This window comes from Toxorhynchites rutilus, chromosome 2, assembly GCF_029784135.1.
Source record: "Toxorhynchites rutilus septentrionalis strain SRP chromosome 2, ASM2978413v1, whole genome shotgun sequence".
Lineage (NCBI taxonomy): Eukaryota > Metazoa > Arthropoda > Insecta > Diptera > Culicidae > Toxorhynchites > Toxorhynchites rutilus.
The window spans coordinates 247,035,134-247,058,896 of record NC_073745.1 but is presented as its reverse complement, the minus strand read 5'-3'; the positions used below and the strand labels follow the sequence as shown (position 1 = coordinate 247,058,896).

Sequence of the window (23,763 nt, the reverse complement as noted above, 5' to 3'; positions counted from 1 at the left end):
AACACCGTGCATTACACATACAGTTGATCTGCGCATGCTTGAATCTTTGACTGACAGAATACTTGCAATTTCTCTTATGCGTTGTAGAACCTTGACACTCTCACACATTATACGAATAACTGTAAAAAGATATAAGATGAACTCAAAGGATATTTCGTATCATATTCGTTCGTATCACATTGTTTAAAAATTATTATAATGATTCAAGATTATCAGGTGACATTCTTCAAATATGAAATTTTCATCAAAATACAACAGTTATGTTTTGAACAATTTACGTAATTCGAAACTTGCTCTTTTTTTTCTCCCGGACAGCAGTGTCTACGATAAAACTGCATCACACGAAATGATCAACCCATCATCCGCTCGATCGATCGACTTTTTGGAATCTGCATTCTTTCTATTTTTCCTATTCTTAAGTCAGCATGATCATTTTTTGAGGCGATCTGAGAATAGATTCAGGTTTCTGTTTCTTTCCAATGTATCTGTCACCCAGCTGGTGCGCATCAAACGGAGTGATTGATAATCAGGGGGCAACGTCTGGAGATTACCCTACTTCGAGTAGGACCTCCCAGATCAACGTTTCCACGTACTGCTAATTAGGGCTGTCAAGTTTCTCGTTAGGGTTCTTGTACAAATTACGTAACGCTTGTAGGGTGGGGAGGGGAGTTGATGTGCTGTTACTTAATGTGACATAAGGGGAGGGGGGGGGGGTTTGTGTAGCCGTAATCGTTACGTCACAAAAATCCATTTTTATTCCTAAATAAATCAACGCGCCCTACAGTGATATGCATAAAAACCCACCTTGGATATTTAGAAAATTGTCTAAATTTCTGGACTATTTTGTCAAAAACTACTACCGAAATTTTATGAAATTGATTGATAACTATTACTCTTTCAAGTAATTAACAAGCTTTGCCATTACTGTTAAATTTTGTTTACTCCCTTACATGACTTCTTTCATGTGCGCAAATATGTGTTGACAAAAATAATAGCCCACCCCAAAAAAAATAATATTGAAATCACTCAAAACCTTTGAGTGAACTCTCGTTTCTTCATGTTATGACAGTCAGAGCTGTGCGGTATTGTTGAAGACGTTTGGGCATACTATCGACCATGTTCTGAGGGTGCTGAAGGTCGATTTGGTTCCACGCCTTCTGGAAAACTATGTAATAAGTGTCCTTGTTAGTGACACCATCTTTCACCACTTCGTTGTCGAGAATGGTCCACAGGTTTTCGATCGGGATGAGATCATCAGGGTTGTGGAGGCCATTCAAGTGAACGGAAATAGGCTTTGGTCTTCCTAGCAGTATGGCGTGGAATATTTATTGCATGTAATGCATAGGATCATTACCGGACTATTCTTATTTGATTTCAGTTCTTTTTGTAACTGGATTGAACGGATCCGTATATTAACTATTCGTCGTTAGATTTCTACGTTCAAAAGCATAATATAAATGTTTAACTTTCGTAACTATAATATAATGGTCATACATAAACACACTTGTGAGAAAATTTCACTTGTGGAATAAGTGTAAACAGTAAACTATAAACTAATCGGTGGTTTATGCTAATTTTTAACAGTTACAGTTTCGGGGATATTTTTTATAATCGACAAGAAAACAAGATCTTCGTGTGTGATTGTCCTTATACCCTTAGTTTTTCCTTTTCCTTTTCCTTTGTGAGAGATCGGATCCCTTCTTAAGAATAAGATGAAATGTAAATACATATTAGATATAAGATAGGTTTAAGAATTGAGTGTGATGAGTGTGATTGAGAGTGTGAGTGTGATCATTGTCAACATATCCTCATATCCCCTCCTTTTCCTGATGAAAATATGTCACCCTTCTAAACTCGAGTTGACCGCGAGTAATCGGTTTCCTATATTATTAACATTAGAATTAAGGAAAAATGTATATATACTAGTAACAATACAGTAAGGAGTTCGGCTCCTTTAAACCTATGTAACTGAGCCTGTAAAAATAAACGATTTAAATAAAAAAAAAAGAAAACAAGAAAAGAAAAGGAAGTTCTTAGAAATCATTTTATATCATTTTTTCATGCCCCATCTAAAAAAAGGCATTAATTCTTAGTTTACCAAGAATACATAGACAAAGAATATTAGAAATATGCAAACTTTATATTCCAGAACCTTTATCATCTGGTAACTATCTAGAATTATCTAGAATCAACTGCGCGACATGTAAAACATATGTTTGTTTCGAGCATGCAGTTACGCTATGTTCTGATTCTTACTTCAATGAAACCACAATCGATTAATACGTTTTTATGTTGTTTTATAGCTCTTTGTACTTCCATGAATTATATTCAGTTGTTTACTTTTAATTTAAAACAGTGAAAAATTCGAATTTTGTTATTTGTGTTTGAGTATCAAAAATTACTCTGTTTTGAGGAGGCTGAATTGGATGACTATTAAAACATAATAAAGATGAAGAAAACATATTTTTTTGAGTTTTTTCATTCAATCATACCCTCTCCTTCAAATAAACAACATTACAGAAAAGTTCAATTTTCGGTCTGTGACACCGTGCGCGAGTATACGTGTTATGATTTTGCTCGCGAGTACAGGAGGGTTAAAAAGCTAAAATTTCGATTCCTCAGTTCAAAGTACTTTTTCCCAAAAGTCTTTGGGCTTGTTAACATGTTTCCGGGAAAATTCCAACCGTTTCAGTTTATTTTTCTAGCTGATAATCAGACTTTTTTTGTGAATCTGCTCTTGAGTCCATGCTCAGCTAATGTATGAGCGTAGCAAAATTGAAACTGGTTGCTCCTGCCTCTCCTGCCACTACTGCCGCTATATGCTAGAACGATGGCCTTAACACATCAGCTCTGCTTCGCGATCAAAAAATAAATCATGTTTTCGGAAATCGACTGTCAAATTTATTTCATTCGACTGACGGTAGAATGGCTAAGGGAGTGGCTTACTATATAATTCTTTGCTTGTATCCAAATTATTGAAGAGCCTATCAATTGATGTAAACATCTTTGCGATCTATTAAGCAATGCTCGAGTTATAAGCGTTCAAAATCTTTCATTTTTGACGTGGGACCTAACCGGAATATATGGAGGGTAAAATGAAAACCTAAACACAGAACATGCAGGAAAAAATGAAAGATTTCGAATGCTTATAGCTCGAACATTTCGTACTGGATAGGAGAGATGTTTGCATCACTTGATAGGGAATATTTCTACGCATCTATCGCAACTAACGAAATGTTGTTTTTCATTACATAAACATAAACAATTGAATAACTGTAAAATGTTAGGCGTTATCTAAACGCCCTAACTGCATCGTTTTGATTGGCCCGATTTACGCCATCAAATTGGTTTTGATTGGCCCTAACACAGCCATCAAAACCAAGCAGCCTTGGGGAAATCGGCAATGCAAATACGCGAAAGCAGCGAAATCGGTATTGCAAACACACGAAAGAGCCTAGAGGCGAATGAACTGAAAAGTTTAAAACCTCTTAAAGCCAAAAATAAGAAGAAGAACACACGAAAGTAGGGGGAGCTTTTGTTCCCACCGAAATGTGTTCCCTAATAGAGATTTCTAAACCAAGGTGCCTGGAGAAATCGGTATTTCAAATTCATGCAAGTCGGGGGTATTTTTGTTCCGACTGGAATGTGTTTCCCTAACACAGACTTCAAATCCATGGAGCGTGGGGAAATCGGCATTGCGAATTCATACAAATCGGGGGTATTTTTGTTCCGATTGAAATGTGTTTCCCTAATCCCTAACACAGACTTCGAAACCGAGGTTTCTGGGGAAATCGGCTCTGCAAATAAATGCAAACTGCGAGTACTTTTGTCCTCGCTTGCCTTTGTGCAGAGTGGAATATGTCTGTCCTAACATGATCTTCTAAACTTAGGAACCTGGGAAAATCGTATGTACAAAAAATGTACAAATATCAAATCAAACCTTATCTGTCAAAAAATATCAAATATTTGACCTCCGGGCAAACAGTGTACGGCCACCTTTAGAAAAGCCAAACTCTGAAGTAGAGATGGGCAAAACAGTTGACTTTGATGAACGGTTCACTCACTAACCGTTCATCCAAGTGAATTAGTTCTTTCGCTCTTTCGTTCAGCGGTTAGATTGTTAACTGGAACCCAACATCAATATACAGCTAATCATTATTATCTTTGGATTGGATAGTGTACGTATGCGATTTATATTTTTGAAATTTAGTGGAGAAAGATAAGGGGCTTCTTCTTTGAAAGTCGCAAACCGTATAAAAATATGTTTATCGGCCGACAAAAGTGTATGTAATAATTTGATGCGCACAAAATATGTGCAATTTTTCATATTTTCTGTTTGGACAACACACAGGTACGATGTAAGATCATATTTCATTCAGAGAAAAAAATCATCGATCATACAAAGAATCACGATAACACATACACGCAATAGGCCAAACAATGGATTGAAAGCAACGAAAAAACTTTTTTTTCTCGCCTTGCCCTCACTTTTTTTTTTGACGTAGGACTACGTCTAACCGGAAAATATAGGGGGTGAAATGGAAATCTAGGCACTGAACAAGTAGGAAAAAATGCAAGATTTGGAACGCTTATAACTCGAGCATTTCTCAATAGATCGCAAAGGTTTTTGCATCAATTGATAGGAAATATATCTACGCATCTATCATAACGAATAACATTTCATTTTTCTTGAGATGAATAATTGAATAATTGTGAAATATCAAGCATTGTCCAAATGCACTACGTGCCCATTTTTGATTGGTCCATTTTGTGGTGCTCCTCAAATCGTACCGACCAAAACGGGCAACCAGAGCAGCAGCGAAATAGAATGAAGCACGATTGAAAAGGAAAAAGAAAAAATATGAACGAAACATTGGTCGCAGTCTCACACATGCGTAATTCTCGAGCCAGCCAGTCAGCTTAAAAATCCCCGCTCCGCTGCCGTAACGATCATTCTCATTCAAACCGTACACCACATCAGTCCGCATCACAACACATCAACAAACCAACCCAAGCAGCCATATCTGGACATGGCAAAGGAGGAAAAGTGAAGGGAAAGGCAAAATCCCGCTCGAACCGTGTTGGTCTGGATTTTCCCGCAAGGGTAGCTAGGCCGAGCGCGTTAGTACCAGTGCACCAGTCCACCTAGCCGGCGTTATATAGTTTCGGCCGCCGAAGTGATCGGGTTAGCTGGTAAAGCTGCTCGCGACGATAAGAAAACCCGCATTCGGAACAGAACACATTCGGTTCGGTGGACATCAAGACAACAACAGGCAGTTGCAGCGAGTGGCAAACGCAATCGCAAAACGGCATCAGGTAGCAGAAGAAAAAAGTTTGTTCTTTATACAAACTGCTTTGGTGGCAAATCCAGAACAAGGCGGCATCGAGGGCGTTCGAAATGTTTTTTTTTCAAAACCACGAGTACTAAGTTTTCTAAATTGGAACCATTCCATAAAACAAGGCGCTTTTCAGGGCCATTAAACCTTCCAAAAAAGAGTTTAGGATATACAGTTCAATGCTTTCTAAAACATTATACAAAATAATAATAAAACACAAATTGATGTTTTCATAATTTGTTTGCCAGGATCTGATGAGTATGTGAATTTGGCAGTTGTTCTGAGCTTATTGATAGTTGGGGACTTTCCTGATTATTAAATTTTCACCAATTCTTAAATTGTTTCCAGATTGAAAGTACATTAATTTACAATTAGTTCGACATTTAGCTAATTGGACGGACATGTAATGCGACTTATTTAGTCGGACATTTTTGTAAACATAGAGATTCAAATTATGACCCCACATTGGAAGTCGACACTGTACCACTGTCATCGCAAATGTTCAATTACAGGTTAAAATCGCCTCCAATGCGAACTTAGTGGCGCTTCCCTTTTAACGCTCATTCGTTCGTCTCGTTGGACTCGCCCCTCTGGCTGAGTCTGCCGATTTGTCTCTATCCTGTGAGTGTGTACCGCTAGAGTATAAAACACGCGGACCCCAAAAAAATATCTTATTTTCTTTCAAACCGTAAACCCGTGGTTGTACGGCATCGGCATCGTGGACGTAACAAAGGAGGACAAGTTAAGGGAAAGGCAAAGTCCCACTCGAACCGTGCATGTGTGCAGTTCCTCGTAGGTGTATCCGCCAGTTGCTCAGCAAGGGTAGCTAGGCCAAGCGCGTTAGTACCAGTGCACCAGTCCACCTAGCCGGCGTTATATAGTTTCGGCCGCCGAAGTGATCGAGTTGGCTGGTAATGCTGCTCGCGACGATAATAAAACTCGCATTCAGAACACAACACATCAAGACAACAACACGCAGTTGCAGCGAGTGGCGAGTGGCAAACGCAATCGCAAAACAGCATCAGGTAGCAGAAGAAAAAAGTTTGTTCTTTATACAAACTGCTTTGGTGGCAAATCCAGAACAAGGCGGAATCGAGGGCGTTCGAAAATGATTTTTTTTCAAAACCACGAGTACTAAGTTTTCTAAATTGGAACCATTCCATAAAACAAGGTGCTTTTCAGGGCCATTAAACCTTCCAAAAAAGAGTTTAGGAAATACAGTTCAATGCTTTCTAAAACAAATGGTCGTGATGGACGTACATGGGGATCAAAGACAATGTAAAGATGTATTCCATGTACGGGGCTAGTTGGTGAGCCTTCATAAAAAAACGCAAAAACACAACGCCAAAGGTTCTTTTCAGAACCACCAACATGTTCATAAAGAGTAAACAGTAAACTAATCCGTTTTTCAGGTAGATAGGTAGGTATTCACGTAGGAGAAGAAAATAAAACAATATATTTAAAATATATATTTAACAAAAGCTGTCCCCTTTGTATAGTCCTACGTCACTCCGGTTATGTCCCCGACATTACCCACCCGTCTTTTTCCAATTCATTTATTTGTAAGGCTCAATCGCATGAGCTTTGCGGAGCCACTAATTTATGATTTGTTTTTACAGAATTTCAACTTAAATCTATGTTTAGTAGGTTTCGACCGATTACTCGCGGTTTACTCGAGGTTAGAGGGGCAACAATTTTTGTGGGATGGATCAGGTTAGGGATATGGATATGAGGTATCGTTGTCTCAACCGAGAGTTGCCGCACGCACTGTAGCATTGTGCATAAAGACCAGGGGACTTGCCCTCACTATAAGTTATTATGTTTACCTAATTCATGAACAGCTTCCCCCAGATTTTTTTCTGATAATCAGGAAGTATATGAATATTATGCGGAATTGAAAGAATATATGACATTGAAAATATATAGCTTTGCCTTTAAAACTACGAAAATCTAATTTAATTTTTAACCCAAAACAAAATAAACCCTGCGTTACATGCATTTTGCTCATAAATGACAATATCGTTTATTTTTCTTACAAGCGTTCTCGTTATATTTATCCATTCCTTGCAGCACAAATCAGTTCCGCTGCACTCGTTCGTTCGCAAACAGTTCGCCCGCAAACACTTCGTTTTCAAACAGTTTGTTCACAAACAGTTCACTCTCAATCAGTTCTTTCCCATACAGCTCACTCGCAAACAGTTCGTTCTGAACCAGTTCGTTCACAAACAGTTCACTCTCAATCAGTTCGCTCTCAAACAGTTCACTCGCAAACCGTTCTTTCGGAATCAGTTCGTGGGGAGAACTACCGTTCTTTGAAAAAGAACGACCGTTCGTTCACTCTTTTCGGCGAACTAGTTCTTTCGTACCGTTCGTGAACGGTTTGCCCATCTCTACTCTGAAGTTCTAATTTATAATTTGAAAGAAAGTTATACCTCGTTGTGGGAGATAAGATGAATATAATTAAATGAATAAAAATCAGATGATAAAAGTGATAAACACGTATAATTTAGGCGAGCAAATGTGATACATATATTTGGATGTTTCGTTTTTCTGAATCTTTGTCGAAATTTAGATTGAGTCTATTCGTTGATATTTGGGTTCCCCATAAATAAGAAGAGATGTGAGAGCATTGAGAGAGATGAAAATAGTTAAGATATATGCATTGATATGTCTTCATGTTCTGACTGAAGATCAGAGCAAGAGAATGAGAAAAACGAGAGATTCGTGTTCCACTTCTGCCAATGTGTGTCGCAAGTTTTATTGGATCACGATTCTCTTGAGTAATATTGAAGCAGACGGTCGCAAGAGTGCTTTAACAGTGATTTTATTGCAACGGGTAAAAAGAGTCACGACACTCGTATATCATCTCCATTTACAGTGTATGGTTGTTTCGCCGCGTATTCCAAACATGCTCTATCGTACCTCATACGCAGGTTGACGAGACGATGGATCTGATCACGAACGTCACTTCACGGTGAAAACGAAATGGAGGGCATATAACCTTGCATGCAAATCATTCAGTTTTCACCGTGAAGTGACGTTCGTGATCAGATGTTCCGCTTTGCGTTCTATCACACTGTAGGAAAGAGATGTGATACAAATAAAAATAAATAAATATTCACCGGATTGTGTACTTAATTCATAAAAATAAAGAAAAAGAAGAAATATATACCCCTAATATCTCCCCTCGTATTTCGATGGGCGGGTGAAACGAAAGAGTATCGTCGGGAGGAAAACATAATGAACGCCGCTATATAAACGGCCGCGCAATTTCGAGCGAGCTGATTCTTAACTTGGATGCAGAAGAGCACACAGTGGAAAGCAGCAGCAGAACCAACTTTTCGGACATTAGTGGATTTGGCACAGCAGCAGAAACAGAGGAACCGACCATTTGGACAGTAGCGGAGCACACATCGGACAGCAGCAGCAGAGGATCCAACCTTTTGGACAGCAGCGGAGTGCGCATCGGGCAGCAGCAGCAGAGTTCACTCGTATAGTAGCGGAGCGTACTTTTGGGACAGCATCAGCGGTGCACACATCGAGCAGCAGCAGCAGCGGGGTACTTTTCAATCGGCGGAAGGAAAATCGTAAGCAGACAGCAAAAATGATGTCCGGATACAACACACACGTCGTTAACACTCTGTCTATTGAACAATCAACCTCCCAAGGTACCCCCATAGGAGGGCGGTCCTCGATCGACACTGTTGTTTCGGCTAGTGGTACAAGTCTAGCGACGAGATGGCGTAGTTTAGTATGGGTAAAGGTACACAGTTTTACATGTACTGACGGTGCTGATCAAATATATTAGATACAAAACATGACAAGCAAATATTTGATTCGATTCCCGAAATAAATCGCACCAGAAAACAACTGGCACGGGAAAAAAGACCATGTGTAAAAAACGTTCTGTGATACCGTGATATGTGATATGATTTTGCGCAGGGCAAACGTATGTCGTCCGACACTCGCCAAAGCTCGGTCGGACCTTGCTAAAGAATCTTATCCTACGTTTCAAACTAACCGGGCAATCAGTGGAACACAGCTTTGCGTACGAAATGCGGGTCGGCGGTCGACTCGGATCGCGTCATCTTGGCGGCTTGGGCCGCCTCGATTTCTTATTCTCGTTAAACCACGTATCGACTTACGACTTACGTTGAATATATCAGTCAATTTTTTTCCATGTTCGATGCTTGAGATTGTTTACCACCGATGACATTCGAAGAGTGACAAATGAAGTTGTATCTATATCAAATTTCAATAAAATTGCATCTTCCAAATATTTGACTACCGGTCAAACAGTGTACTTTTAGGCGGCTCGCACACCGGAGCAATAAGCAACTAACAACTATCAACTTGCAATAAGCAATATTATCGCCAATGGGTTTTTCCATTTCATTTTTGTTGATCTCGCACATCGACGCAATACGTAATCGCTATCACCCTTGTAGAGCAACACATATTGCTAGCAGCACAACGTGTCGGTTGAAAAGCAACTTATCGCCCATAATTTGGCAAATTTCGTTCATTAGGCAGGTTGTTTGCATAATGTCAGGCGTTTTTATTGCTTTGGTATACGAAGCAAAACAAAATATGTTGCCTATTGCATATTACGTATTGCAGCTTGCTAGTTGCTTATTGCTCCGGTGTGCGAACCGCCTTATACCAGGGACAGACATACAGCTGTACTTGCGTTGTACGTGTACAGCGTTGTACAGGTACCATCGTACCATGACAGACATACTTTGGTTGTACATTGTACCGTATGTCAAACTGACAATCAGATATTTTTCCAATTTCCACCACATATTTCAATGAAAAAGGTTTTTGACGTAGGACTACGTCTTTCATTTCTATACCGGGGTGTAAAATCAAAGTTTCGAAAACGAAAGCGTTACGCCGAAGACCGAGATTTTGAGTGTTAATAGCTCCTAAACAACTGAACGAAATGGTATGATAAAAACTTCTTTCGAAAGATAAAATGTCTACGCGTTCTATACTTGTTACTTTCTGATCCAAAAACTTGTTTCAATAGTCTTAAATTTGTTTTCAAAATAGGCTATTGAAATCACCAATCGGTATATAAGCGAGCGCCGCTCATAAATCCACTCAGTTCTAATTGAACAGCGATTGGAGCATGTTGTCGCTGTTGTGGTGAAGCTCTTCATTTATCATGAAAGCTGTTTGTGCACCTTAGGCCAGAAGGGAATCCATCAGGAGGAGAGTGATGCTACAAACGGTTCCCCGGGAAGATCTCGAAGCAGCCGCTACACACACACACATACACGCACGGAATTCTTTCCGTTTGGATCGAGAAAGATCCGGAAAATAATCTGCCAGTTCCTCTAGGAATTTAAAAATACATTCATGTGAAAGAGTTTATTTGAATGTTTTCTATCCATGTAACACTGTGACCAAATATGTTTCAATCAAGTGCTATTAACAGATGGTTATCGAGTTAGCATTAACCACTGGTGGGCTTCCAGTATCGAGGAAAATGTGGAAATATCTAATCGTTACTGAAAATAATCTGCCAGTTCCTCTGGGAATTTAAAATTACATTCATATGAAAGAGTTTATTTTAATGTTTTCTATCCATGTAACACTGTGACCAAATACATTAGGTTTTGTGATTTTTCAATCAATCGCAATCAACAGGATAGCTTCTGAAGATTATTCTTCCCCATCAGTAGGATATTTCCGTATCCAATATTGGATGCATAAAACCTTGTGCCTCCAACGTAACGCTCTCGTTTTCGAAGTTCTCCAAATATTCATTCATTCAGATTCAACTTCATACAAATGATCTCTAAATCAACGATAGTCCTACGTCACCCTTGCGGTTATACCATAGATATAACCCACTTCCTGTTTTATTTAGTGTCTAAACTATCAAACACAACAAAAAAGTTTCCAATCTGAGTTATTAACTTAAAAGAAAGTCAATGAAAAGAACGTTTATCAAGTGATTTGATTCTGCTTGTTCATGCTACCCACCACTAACCGTCTATGGCGCTGCGCACAGTACAACTGTAGCCATGTACAGCGGTAAAACAGGTCGGTACAGGTACAGCGATTGTACCGAGTTGCTTGCATGGTTCTAGCGCTGTACATGGTGACAGACATACAATTTTCGAAGTACAACGCAAGTACAGCTGTATGTCTGTCATAAGTATTACTCTAAACATAATTTCTAGTTTAGTTACACCGCGAATAATAATACTGGCGGTGTAATTTGAGATACACAAAAATGAATCAACTGAAATGTCAACTTCCTCGATTCATTCCATGCGAAAATCCGCAACATTAGGCGGCGGTTACATTGCTTGCAGCTTCGTACGAAAATGTGGCTGTACAAATCGTATGCAATCATGAGAAGTACACAACTACATAGAATTGTATTGGTGTGGTTACGTTGCTTCTTCTTGTTTCAGTCGAAATCGTCTGCTTTGAGCGAACAAGATAGTTTGTTTCTTTTTGACGTAGGACTACGTCTTTCATTTCTATACCGGGGTGTAAAATCAAAGTTTCGAAAACAAAAGCGTTACGCCGGAGACCGATATTTTGAGCGTTAATAGCTCCTAAACAACTGAACGGAATGGTATGATAAACACTTCATTCGAAAGATAATATGTCTACGCGTTCTATACTTGTTACTTTTTGATCCAAAAACTTGTTTCAATAGTCTTAAAATTGCTTTCAAAACAGGCTATTGAAATCACCAATCGGTATATAAGCGAGCGCCGCTCGGAAATCCACTCAGTTCTAATTGAACAGCGATTGGAGCATGTTGTCGCTGTTGTGGTGAAGCTCTTCGTTTATCATGAAAGCGCGGATGAACGGTGTCACCAAGAGCTTGTTTGTGCACCCTAGGCCAGAAGGGAATCCATCAGGAGGAGAATGATGCCACAAACGGTTCCCCGGGAAGACATCGCTACACACACATACACGCGCGGAATTCTTTCCGTTTGGATGCCATCCAGCATTGAGAAAGTTCCGGAAAGATCTCTTCTTTTCTGGAAAATAATCTGCCAGTTCCTCTGGGAATTTAAAAATACATTCATGTGAAAGAGTTTATTTGAATGTTTTCTATCCATGTAACACTGTGGCCAAATATTTTTCAACCAAGTACTATTAACAGGTGGTTATCGAGTTAGTATTAACCACTGGTGGGCTTCCAGTATCGAAGAAAATGTGGAAATATCTAATCGTTACTGAAAATAATATGCCAGTTCCTCTGGGAATTTAAAAATACATTCATGTGAAAGAGTTTATTTTAATGTTTTCTATCCATGTAACACTGTGACCAAATATGTTTCAATCAAGTGCTATTAACAGGTGGTTATCGAATTAGCATTAACCACTGGTGGGCTTCCAGTATCGAGGAAAATGTGGAAATATCTAATCGTTGCTGGAAAATAATCTGCCAGTTCCCCTTGGAATTGAAAAATGACATTCAAGCGAAAGAGTTTATTTTGATGTTTTCTATCTATAAAATATCCATATAATACATTTGGGTTTGTGATTTGTCAATCAAGTACAGTTAGCAGGAAAGCTTCAGAAGATTATTCTTCAGAACAAGGTTTTTCGTATCCTATATTGGATGCATAAAACCTTGTGCCTCCAACGTAACGCTCTCGTTTTCGAAGTCCCCCAAATATTCATTTATTCATTCATTCAGGATGGATTTAGATTCAACTTCAAACTGATCTCTAAATCAACGATAGTCCTACGTCACCCTTGCGGTTATACCATAGATATAACCCACTTCCTGTTTTATCAGTGATCGTAGGGTAACACGGGGTGAGTTGGACATACGTGGTGATTTGGGCCACCCCTTTATCTCAAAAAGTACGGCTCAATTTGGATTTTTTCTGTAATATCTTTTTATTGGTGAACCGCATATACCTAATGTAAAAAACTTTGGTAAAAATCGACAGGTGGAAGGAAACGGTAGCGTGAACACAACAAGCACATTGATTGCCAAAAGATGTGAGTTTTCCGATCGTGGTTTTAAGGTTTTTCCCGCTGATTAAACAAACTTTTCGTGTATTGTCCGGTAAAGTTTTGTTCGCCTACAGAAGAGGAACATTTTGATGCAGCGAAACTGTAAGTTATAATAAATTAAATAAATAAATTAAATTAATTGCATTTTAACTTTTACATGTTGTGTGGGGTGACATTGACACCTTTTTGTGGGGTGAATTGGTCCTACAGGTTTGAGGCTTTTCTTTGGTCTAACTGATTCCAGATGCCGCTGAATTACAAAAAGAGGATAGGCAGACAACATTAGAAGGAGGAGGAGCTTGAAAGAGCAACGCAGGCCATCAAGAACGGTTTTTCTTTGACCAACCATCGAAAGTGTTTGAAAATGCTCGAACAACAGTGAAAAGATCCATGCAGAATTCGAGATGGTCTCAATCCAATTTTTCTGGTCTGGAATCTGGCCATGGCACCTGGTATCGGTCCCAGAACACTGTTACTGATTGTAACATTATCTCAAAATACTTTACATAAACATAAGTATGTTTTTTTCAAAGAATCAAATTTTAATGTCCAAAAATCATATCTTTTATTTTATGATATATTTGGTAGATCGAAGTTTTATATTATGACTAAACACTATTGATTGAGAGAAAACAAGTGTAGCTCAGTGTTCAATGTTAAATTTTTCATTTAGACCGTATTGGTTTGGAAATATTAGGCGACTTGCTTAGGTGGTCCAAATTCCCTCCTTTTACCCTACAATCAAATTTTCGTTTGTACTCCGAAGCAATGTCACCGCGGCTTTCATTCATATTTGTGCCAAATGAAATCCATGTCGGTGACGTTCATTTATGTTTGTTTTGTGTCCCGAGTGATATGGTGTACGCAATGCAAGAAATGGATACGAATAAAGCTGAATTGAGCATGACTCTGATGCGCGGTGTTGTTCCGAGTATTTGCGTAGACAAGTGGAATGTAATTTTCAACCAAATAATTATTCGAACTACAGTCTGAAACCCCAAAACAGGTGGATTCATGTTTGTACTGCGAACGCTCTGCCCTAGATTTCAATTCATTGCTTTTCAGCATGCGTATCTCATTAACAGTGTGTGTTGGTGTTTGGTCTAGCCCGGCAGTGTCAGCTGATTATTGGTGAGTCTTCCATTCACATTCAAGTAGTGTAAGTAGCATTCGATTTCGCTCCGTGTTCATCCAGTTACCTTCGCACTTTTCGTAGTGAAGATTCAGCATGTTGACTAAAACGATCGATCGGGCGGTTTTAGGACTCTATAGTTTCGCAAATGGAAAGCTCAATGGTTGCGACCGAATATTGACACCCACGCTGAGAGCATACTCGCATAAAGCCAAAAGGTAGGTCAAATTTAAGACAAGGTCAAACTGGTTAAACTTTGTATCGTTGTGTGCTTTAGACCATATGACATTGTGGTGGTTGGTGGGGGAATCGTCGGAACTGCCTCCGCCCGTGAGATCTTACTCCGGCATCCGTCCCTCAGAGTAGCTATTGTCGAGAAAGAGCCCAAACTAGCGTTCCATCAAAGCGGACATAACAGCGGTGTCATTCACGCTGGAATCTACTATAAGCCAGGTTCGCTGAAGGCGAGATTGTGTGTTGAGGGTCTTCATCTGAGCTATAAATATTTCGATGAAAAGAACGTTCCATACAAGAAAGTGGGGAAACTTATTGTTGCCACGAACGATGTTGAGGTGAAACGATTGGATGTAAGTAACATGCGTAGATTTTGTTTTGTGTGTGCCGTAATTTTGAGATGTGATAAGATATTTAATCGGTTGCCCGAGGCCCTGTCCCGAAGGTCCAAAACAGATGACGTAATTTATCGCATTTATGCTTCGGATTGATTATTTGTGTAACTATCAGGCTAATTACTTAGATACGATTACGATTGTAGGCAATGTAGGCCATATATGTCATCTAATACATATTAACTTTTCTTTTTATCAGTGATCGTAGGGATCGTTATCAGTGATCGTTTTTTAAAGCACCATTCAGCAATCATTGATCAATGACGAATGGATGCCGTAAACTTTATTATAATACTCCTGAATACAACTACAGTAGAACCTCGATTATCCGCGAGCGGTCGATCCGCGGTGCGGATTATCCGCGAAAGTGAGTTCCCTAGTAAATCTTCAAACCTTCCCGAAATTTGTCAGTGGTAGTAGTCTTGCTTTTTTTTTTGTTTTGGTCATGGCTTTCACATTATCTGATCACTGATGTACATGACCTTACAGATTGATAGTTCAATAATTTCTGTATTGATGAAACATAGTTTTAATGCTAAAATATATATTTTTCGTTTTTTTTGTGCCTCATTTTTAGTCTTATATTGCATTATCCGCGATTTTCGTTATACGCGATGGCCTAGCCCGACTATTTCGCGGATAATCGGGGTTCTACTGTATTTGAAATTGTTCGAATGTTTATATGAATATTTGATCTGCAAATATATTAAATCTATAGGCCTTCTCGAAAGGGCCTGCCGTGTAAAAAAGTAAAAAATGCCCCCAAACCAAATCACCCGCTCTATGGAAAATATTGTACAGGGTAACTTCCATATAACGTACATTTTATTTTCAAAATTGTACGTTATATCGAAGCATAATAAAGAACTTAGAAATGTAACTTATATTACTTTATTGTGTTTCTGTTTGAGTAAGGTTAATGAATAAATTCAACTAGAATACGAAGCCAATCTCTCTCATGATGTTTCCCTTCGTACTATTGATTAACGTTTCGATCACTTAGAATCCGGAATCACAAAACAGTTGTATTTCGGGATTGGTTGAAGGTACAAAACAAGCTTTAGTATCAAAATACAAATAATTTATTGTTCTTTCAGAAAAAAAAAAATTCGAAACATTATTCCTTTGGACTTTGAAAATGTGTATGTTATATCGAAGTTTCCCTGCTAAACTTCCCAAATATGAAATGTTGACTATTTTTTTGAACCCCTATGAGGTTCTATGATAAAATCGTGGTTTTCAATGTTTTTCATGCCGTTCTCGATAACTACGAGATAAAACTTTCTTCTTTGGTATTTCCAAATTATGTTTTTTTTTTTAATTTTAGGATTCGTTAAAACATAGTTTTCATTTAAATGTACCTGTATTTGATGTGTGATTTTTTTAAAGAATTTTAGAGCGTTTTGCGGTACAATTTTTTTATAATTTGGAATTTTGAAATTAAGTTTTGAGACACAGTACTGCTTTGAAATGTGTTCGTGCCTGTTTTTTTTATATTTATGATTTTTTTTTCATAATGCTTCGAGGATTGAACGTACTTTTCCAAGGTAATTCTTGAATAGAGTTATAAATATGGATTTTGCGTTGGAAAAAGTGTATTGATTCAGAAGGGGCATTTTTTGAAGGCGATAATATGAATTAAGATGATAAATAAAATATGTTTTTTGAAAATTTGACAGATTGTATTATATATTTAGTGAACATAGAGTTGTGAAATCAAAACTCGAAACATAGAATATTTCCCATTGTGATAGTAGAGCGGTGAAAATTATGTGAGAATAAACATTTAAAATAGCAAATGTTATATAACAAACACGGACGAATGTAACAAAATTTGTAAAAATATAATACTTAATTGATTTCCACAAACTGACCAAAAAGTCACTGATACAGGTAAACTTCGATATAAGGTACATTTCACTTTCAAAATTGTACGTTGTATCGAATTGTACGTTATATCGAAGCATAATAAAGTACTCACAAACGTAGTCTATAATACTTTATTGTGTTGCTTCTTTTAGTAAAGTTAATAAATAACTTCAATCAGAAGATGAAGCCAGCCTTTCTCATGATGTTTCCCTTTGTACTGTTGATTAAAACTTGATTCATTTAGAATCAGGATTCACAAAACCAGCTGTATTTTGGGATTGATTGAAGGCACAAAACTTGTTTTAGTATCACAATACAGATATTCCATTGTTCTATCAGAAAAAAAATATAGAAAAAATTTTTCCTTTACACTTTGGAAATGTGTACGTTATATCGAGGTAAAATGTACGTTATATCGAGTGACGTTATATCGAGGGTACGTTATAACGAGGGTACGTTATATCGAAGTTTCCCTGTAGAGGGAAGCCATTTGAAGTCAGGCCCGAACTGCGTGAGCATCTTCAAACAATGCTTCCGCATTTTGCCAAAAGACTGAGGAGATGTAACAGCAGCTTGCAGTAAATCAATTATTTTAAAGTGTTTTCCTAATTTTCACTGTCTGATTTTTTATGATGATTAATTAAATCGTAAATTTGAATTCATAAGACTTAACATATCAACATCTGATTTATTCATAGAATTATCCAATTTAGTATAAAACAAATTTCGAAATGCCAATTTTTTTCTTTTGACTTTTCGATTGTAATTTTATTATAGTAAGATGTACAATGAGTATTTTTTTATTATTTTCTTTTCCTTAGCGCTGGTGATAGGGCTTGGGGCTCTTTTTACGAAGGCACGAGTACAATACAGTAAAATTTAAAATTTTAAAAAAATGTTAGAAAATCGCAAAAATAGAAATAAAAAAAAATATTAAAAAATTATTAGATATTGTAATGCCACGCAGTTCGAAAAACACATACACAAACAAATGAACATACATATTTTAATATTACCTAAACCTATAATGGGTCTCAAAAATAAAAAAAAATTAGAATAGATATTTTTGTACCGCGCAACACTGTTAAAATCTTTAAAATTAATACTCTAATTTTTGATGATTTTTTTTGATAAGACATCTCGATACACCATTATAAGACTGAAGGTGCTTTCAGTATTTTTTCAAATATTTATCTTGAAGCTATCGAGAATAACGTGCAAAAAATTGAACACTACGTTTTTTACTATAGATCCTATGTTAAACCTCATATTGAACCCCTATAAGTCAGTCAAAATTTCTTACCCTATAAAATATTTCCATAGAGGGGTTGAATTGGTTTGAGGGCACTTTTTACTGTCTTACCCGGTCAGGCCCTTTTTCAGTGAGTGGTAGGCTCTTGCTCTTTTGATTTGGGCATGGCTTTCACATTATCTGACCACTGGTCTACATGATCCTACAGATGGATAGTTTAAGGTGAAGGTGGAAGGAAGCCACAAATGGCTGCCACAATGGCGCTCATTTCTTTCATCTCCCTTCCTCACCCCTTGCCCGAAATTCAATAATTTTGCGAAACAGTGTGTAGAAAATGATCGTTTTCGCACACTTCCCATCAAGTAATATCAACCAAACTCCAATCGATTACTCACAAGATTTTAAATTTTCATCTGCCGTCGCAACATATAATGAAACACGTCGGAAACTCGAGCTAGTGCTCTGAAAGTTAATTTTCATTTTTCAATTTTCCGCAGGGTTTTGTTTGTATTGGTGAAAGCATCGTTATTTATCCGACACTCAAGCCAGACAACATAATCGGAACAGCTATAAAAACCACTCAATAAAATGTTATTCCTGAGTCATAGCGGTTCATGTCATAAAAATGAATTAAATAAAATTGTGTTAATATCAATACAATTATTGTTTTTACGTTTAATTGGTCTTTAATTTTAGCAACTTTAACATAGTTTGAGAAATTTAATTTTAGCAACTTAAACATTGGTTAAGAAAATTGTATTGCAGAGCTAGAAACACTGCCATGACTGCCTCTGCTATCAAAAATAGTAAACGGAAAAGTATTACACTCAATCAAAATGCCTTGGCCAACGAAAAGAAGGGTTAACTTACGTCTTACGTCTTACATTAAGGATGCCAAATATGAAAACAGGTCACGTTTTTATGAAATAAAGTTACGGTAATAACTATTTTTGCTGCGAACGGATTTTAACGATCTGCATACCAATCGAATCGGAAATTTTCTAAGATTTGTTTGATATGCTATACATTACAATCCCATAGTCTGTATATGGTTTAAATTGATGAAATTTGGAAGCATTCCCATTTCCCCATACATTTGTTCTGTCCATTTGTGTGCTTTCCCGAACAGAGCTGTCAATAACGGGCAACTTATGCAGCTACTAGAATAGAAACAACGAAAGGGGATAGCTAAAAGAGAATATTTGCGAATTAAACTCCACCCTTGCATAGTAAGTAAGCTGTAGCTAGCGTATAAGTATTGCATCTCCTCTGAGGAAAATTCTCAGAATCTTTTTGTGCCCGAAACAACAAAAGTCGCTTGTTCTGTTCGTTTTGTATTTTATGTTTCCTCTCGAATTGTGAACGCTAGCGAATATTTCACTTGAAGTGCATCTGGCATTGCAAGAGAAGAGTGCAAATGACTATAGGTCGCTTCTAGCCATTAGTGTTTGGCTTTGTACGTGTTGTTTGTTTTCGTTGCGCTAAACTTAGAACTTGTTCATTTCCTGTGCATGTGAATAGCACACCTTCGATTCTTTTAGTTGCCATTCGAATTGCTCTCGTGCGCATCGGCTCTGTTCTGATGCAATAAACTCTTAGCTTTGTTGACGGGTTTGACCGAGAGTCGAGAAACGATTTTTCATAAACGGTCATTGTCGCGATGTTTCATTTTTATCGCTGCAACTGTGTGCATCTGTTAGACGCGTGTTTGATGATTGTTGAATGGCGATGCACGAAAGATGACTCTCGTTAAATACTCAGTGCAATTGATTATAAAGAAACAAATTGCGACACATGATCAATTAGTATATTGTTCTCGCCAAGGCAAGAAAGAATTGTTGCTTGTTGAAATAATTCTACGAAACGACGCAAGCCATTAAACCTTTTCAGGATCCCCTGAACTTTTTACTAAAAAGTTATTTATGAAATTTCGACTTGTTCGCACATATATCCGAAAAAATAAACCAACAAATTTCAAAAAAGAAAGATTGCGTAGTCCTGCGTCCTAAGCGGTCGTGTCTCGGATACAACCCATCGATTTTTTTATTTTTCATTAGGGTGCCCATTTCCATTTTAGGGTGGTCCCAAAAATCAAATCTTTCCACTTTTTCCCAAAAATGACTTTTTTTCCCCAAAAATTCATAACTTTTAAACCACTGAATCGATTTAGATGATCGACATATCAAATTGAAGCCAAGCAAATTGAAGCTAGCCTTTCATTAAAAAATTTTGAACATGCAAAAGACATGGATTTTATTTTCGTAAATGTTGATTGTAGTCGTTTTTTTACTGTTTTCATGGCGTTATATTTTTTAATTTTTTCATGAAACCTGAGGGTTTTTTTCATAAAATATCTCGATATCAGAGGTCCTATTTTTTTCGTTTTTGAGTTATCATTTTGCAATCAGCTTTCCAGAAAAAAATATAGCGCCCTCTATCTTTAACCGAGAAAACTATGAAATACTAACGCAATCAATAATTAAAAAAATCCGAATTTTCCGCAAAAGTACATTTTTCCAAAGAAAACTAACTTATATGTTTCAATTTGTGTGTCGATCATCTGAATCACTCCAGTAGTTCAAAAATTATGATTTGTTGTAGTGACAAAAATGGGGAAAAATTGTTGTTTCGAACTATAGGTTAAGTTTGAAAAATCATATCTTAAAAACGAAAAAAAAGTAGCATCGATGATATCGAGATATGTTATGTGAAAAATCTTCTATCTATATCAATAAAAATGGATCGCCTAATGTGTTGAAAATAGCAAAACTCGAAAAAGGAATTGTCCGATTTAGGGCTGTCTTTATCATATTTTCCGTTTCAAACATTCATTTCGTGTGACGGAGATAACATGTTTCTGCAAGTGGTTGAAAAAATGTTGAACGAGAATTGTGTCTGAAAATAATCCAATATTATAATGATGAGTTTTGGCAGAAGTACTAGAAATGTTATAGTGCTCCCGTGGCCGAGTGTTTAGCGTCTCACATTATCATGCCGGGGGCTCGGGTTCGATTCCCGTTCTGGCCGGGGGAATTTTCGTCAATGAAATTTCTTCCGACTTGCACTGTGGTCACGCGTATACTAGAGCTTGCCATCCCATAATACATATTTAACGCGTGTTATCCAGCATAGAAATCTCAATTAAGTACTACTAATGAAAATGACGCAAGTAATACCTACGTTGAGAAGGCAAAAGTTCCACTGGGAACGTTAGTGTCATCCAAAAAGACTAGGAATTTGATAGTAAAAGGTAATTCCAAAGGGTAAATTAGACGATCAATCATTGAACAGTTCTGCGTGCGCTTAGTAGGAAAACGTGAATTTGATTACGAAAAATAAATTTGAGCTTTCATGTCCCTTTGAAAATGATTCTTCTATCTATCTTCTCTGTCCTATCTACACAGATAGAAGAATCATTTTCAAATGGACCTGAACCAGTAACTAGTTAACTAGTTAATACAAATATAGATTTTGCTTAACCTGTTAACTGGGATTGACAGGTATACTCGTCATGCGTATAAATCTGTGACCATTAGTTATTTAAATTGCAATCTATATATGGTCGGTGTTAAGTCAGAGGGGACTAAGTCGCAAAATTGAAAATTTCGAATTATTGATTGCATTTGGTTAAGTATTTTGTAAGCTACATACCCTGTTTCTCTGAATATCACTCCACAGCAAGACTTGAATTCTTATTTTTATATGTAAAATATTTAATAGAATCGTTGCATATGTATGTAATATATGCTTATGTTAACCAAATACGTAAATATTAGTAATAAAATTTTCAAATTTATGGAATAAACCCATCTTTTTCTCCAATATCTTACCAGCGCAATTTACTCTGTGATTGACGAATAAACTCGTCGTGACTCGATTCTGGCGACACAAAACAATACGCATTTGTCAATGGAGACGCCACAGTTAACTGGTTAATGGAACCCTAAGTCAAAATTCGTTACAAAATGCAAGCGTTTGATGACCTTGGTAACAATGATGCAATGGCATAAAACTGCATGAAATTTCTAATTGAGTGATGTAAGAAGAATTCTAAGTTTACCATAAAATTGCCAATTTCATATATTTTGAGTACCCTATGTATTGAAAACAGCTCAAGTTTGTCAGTGTGTGCAAAAATTCAAACATAATTCATTCCTCATTCACTGATTACTCGTTGTTTTTTCCCAGGAATTATACCAGCGAGCTATCGCCAATAAAGTGCCTGACGTGGAGATTGTCGACTCGGAACGCATCAAAGAGCTTGAACCATACTGCCAGGGCTTGAAGGCTATCTGGTCTCCACACACCGGAATTGTTGACTGGGGCCGAGTGACACAGTACTACGCGAAGGATTTCAAAAATGCCGGAGGTGACGTTTATCTCAACTTCGAAGTGTCTAAATTCGAAGAATCCACCGATCCGGAGTATCCCATCGTCGTCAAGTGCAAGAAGAATGAAACCATTCAATCGAAATATATTTTGACTTGCGGCGGATTACAATCGGACAAAGTTGCCGAGCTGACGGGATGTTCTCCGCTGCCAAAAATTGTGCCGTTCCGGGGAGAGTACTTATTGCTGAATCCAGATAAATGTCATATGGTGAAGGGAAATATCTATCCGGTTCCAGACCCGCGGTTTCCATTCCTCGGGGTCCATTTTACACCTCGCATGGACGGAAGCGTTTGGTTGGGTCCGAACGCTGTGCTGGCATTTAAAAGGGAAGGCTACAAGTGGAGCGATTTTAATGCGCGCGAGTTGGTAGATGCTTTGAAGTTTCCAGGTCTGATTAAAATGAGTCTGAAATTCTGGAGTGCTGGTCTGTATGAAATAGCCAAATCTGCTCTGATTCCGTTACAAGTGCGCGAGCTGCAGAAGTTCATTCCCGATGTTCAAGAGTACGACGTTCAACGTGGTCCCGCTGGTGTGCGAGCACAAGCCCTGGATTCATATGGAAATCTAGTCGATGACTTTGTTTTTGATCACGGCAAGGGAGATACCGCCTTGGCCAGAAATATTTTGCACTGCCGGAACGCACCCTCACCGGGGGCGACTAGTTCGTTGGCTATCGCCAAAATGATAGCCGATAAGATCGAATCCCAGTTCAGCATTAAATAAAGTGAGTTGTAAGATAGATTGTATAACATGATTGTTTTGTTTTTCGAATAAAGCTATGGTTAACATATTCTAAAATAGTTTTTTTTGACGTAAGACTACGTCTTTCATTTCTATACCGGGGTGTAAATTCAAAGTTTCGAAAACGAAAGCGTTACGCCTTAGACCGAGATTTTGAGCGTTAATAGCTCCTAAACAACTGAACGAAATGGTATGATAAACACTCCATTCGAAAGATAAAATGTCTACGCGTTATATACTTGTTACTTTTTGATCCAAAAACTTGTTTCAATAGTCTTAAAATTGCCTTCAAAACAGGCTATTGAAATCACCAATCGGTAAATAAGCGAGCGCCGCTCGGAAAACCACTCAGTTCTAATTGAACAGCGATTGGAGTATGTTGTCGCTGTTGTGGTGAAGCTCTTCGTT

General features: G+C 37.7%; 1 protein-coding gene across 4 annotated transcripts; it reads left to right on the top strand.

Annotated features, from left to right (window-relative positions):
• The first annotated feature begins 14,339 nt into the window (after positions 1–14,339).
• LOC129770520 (L-2-hydroxyglutarate dehydrogenase, mitochondrial) lies at positions 14,340–23,404 on the top strand. Of its 4 annotated transcripts, XM_055773413.1 has the most exons (5): positions 14,340–14,360; positions 14,426–14,499; positions 14,562–14,690; positions 14,750–15,059; positions 22,411–23,404. In XM_055773413.1, exons 1-5 carry the CDS (start codon positions 14,355–14,357, stop codon positions 23,335–23,337), a joined length of 1,446 nt encoding a protein of 481 aa, XP_055629388.1. In that variant the 5' UTR covers positions 14,340–14,354; the 3' UTR covers positions 23,338–23,404. The 4 variants fall into 4 exon arrangements, with proteins under 4 accessions (XP_055629388.1, XP_055629390.1, XP_055629389.1 ...); XM_055773415.1 differs by lacking the exon at positions 14,340–14,360 and having other exon boundaries at positions 14,415–14,471; positions 14,557–14,690; XM_055773414.1 differs by lacking the exon at positions 14,340–14,360 and having other exon boundaries at positions 14,415–14,499; positions 14,557–14,690.
• Positions 23,405–23,763: the final 359 nt, after the last annotated feature.

Coding starts and splice junctions, on each gene's coding strand:
- LOC129770520 (XM_055773413.1), top strand. Junction 14,500..14,561: donor TCCATTCACATTCAAGTAGT/GTAAGTAGCATT, acceptor TTCGTAGTGAAG/ATTCAGCATGTTGACTAAAA. Junction 15,060..22,410: donor TTGAGGTGAAACGATTGGAT/GTAAGTAACATG, acceptor GTTTTTTCCCAG/GAATTATACCAGCGAGCTAT.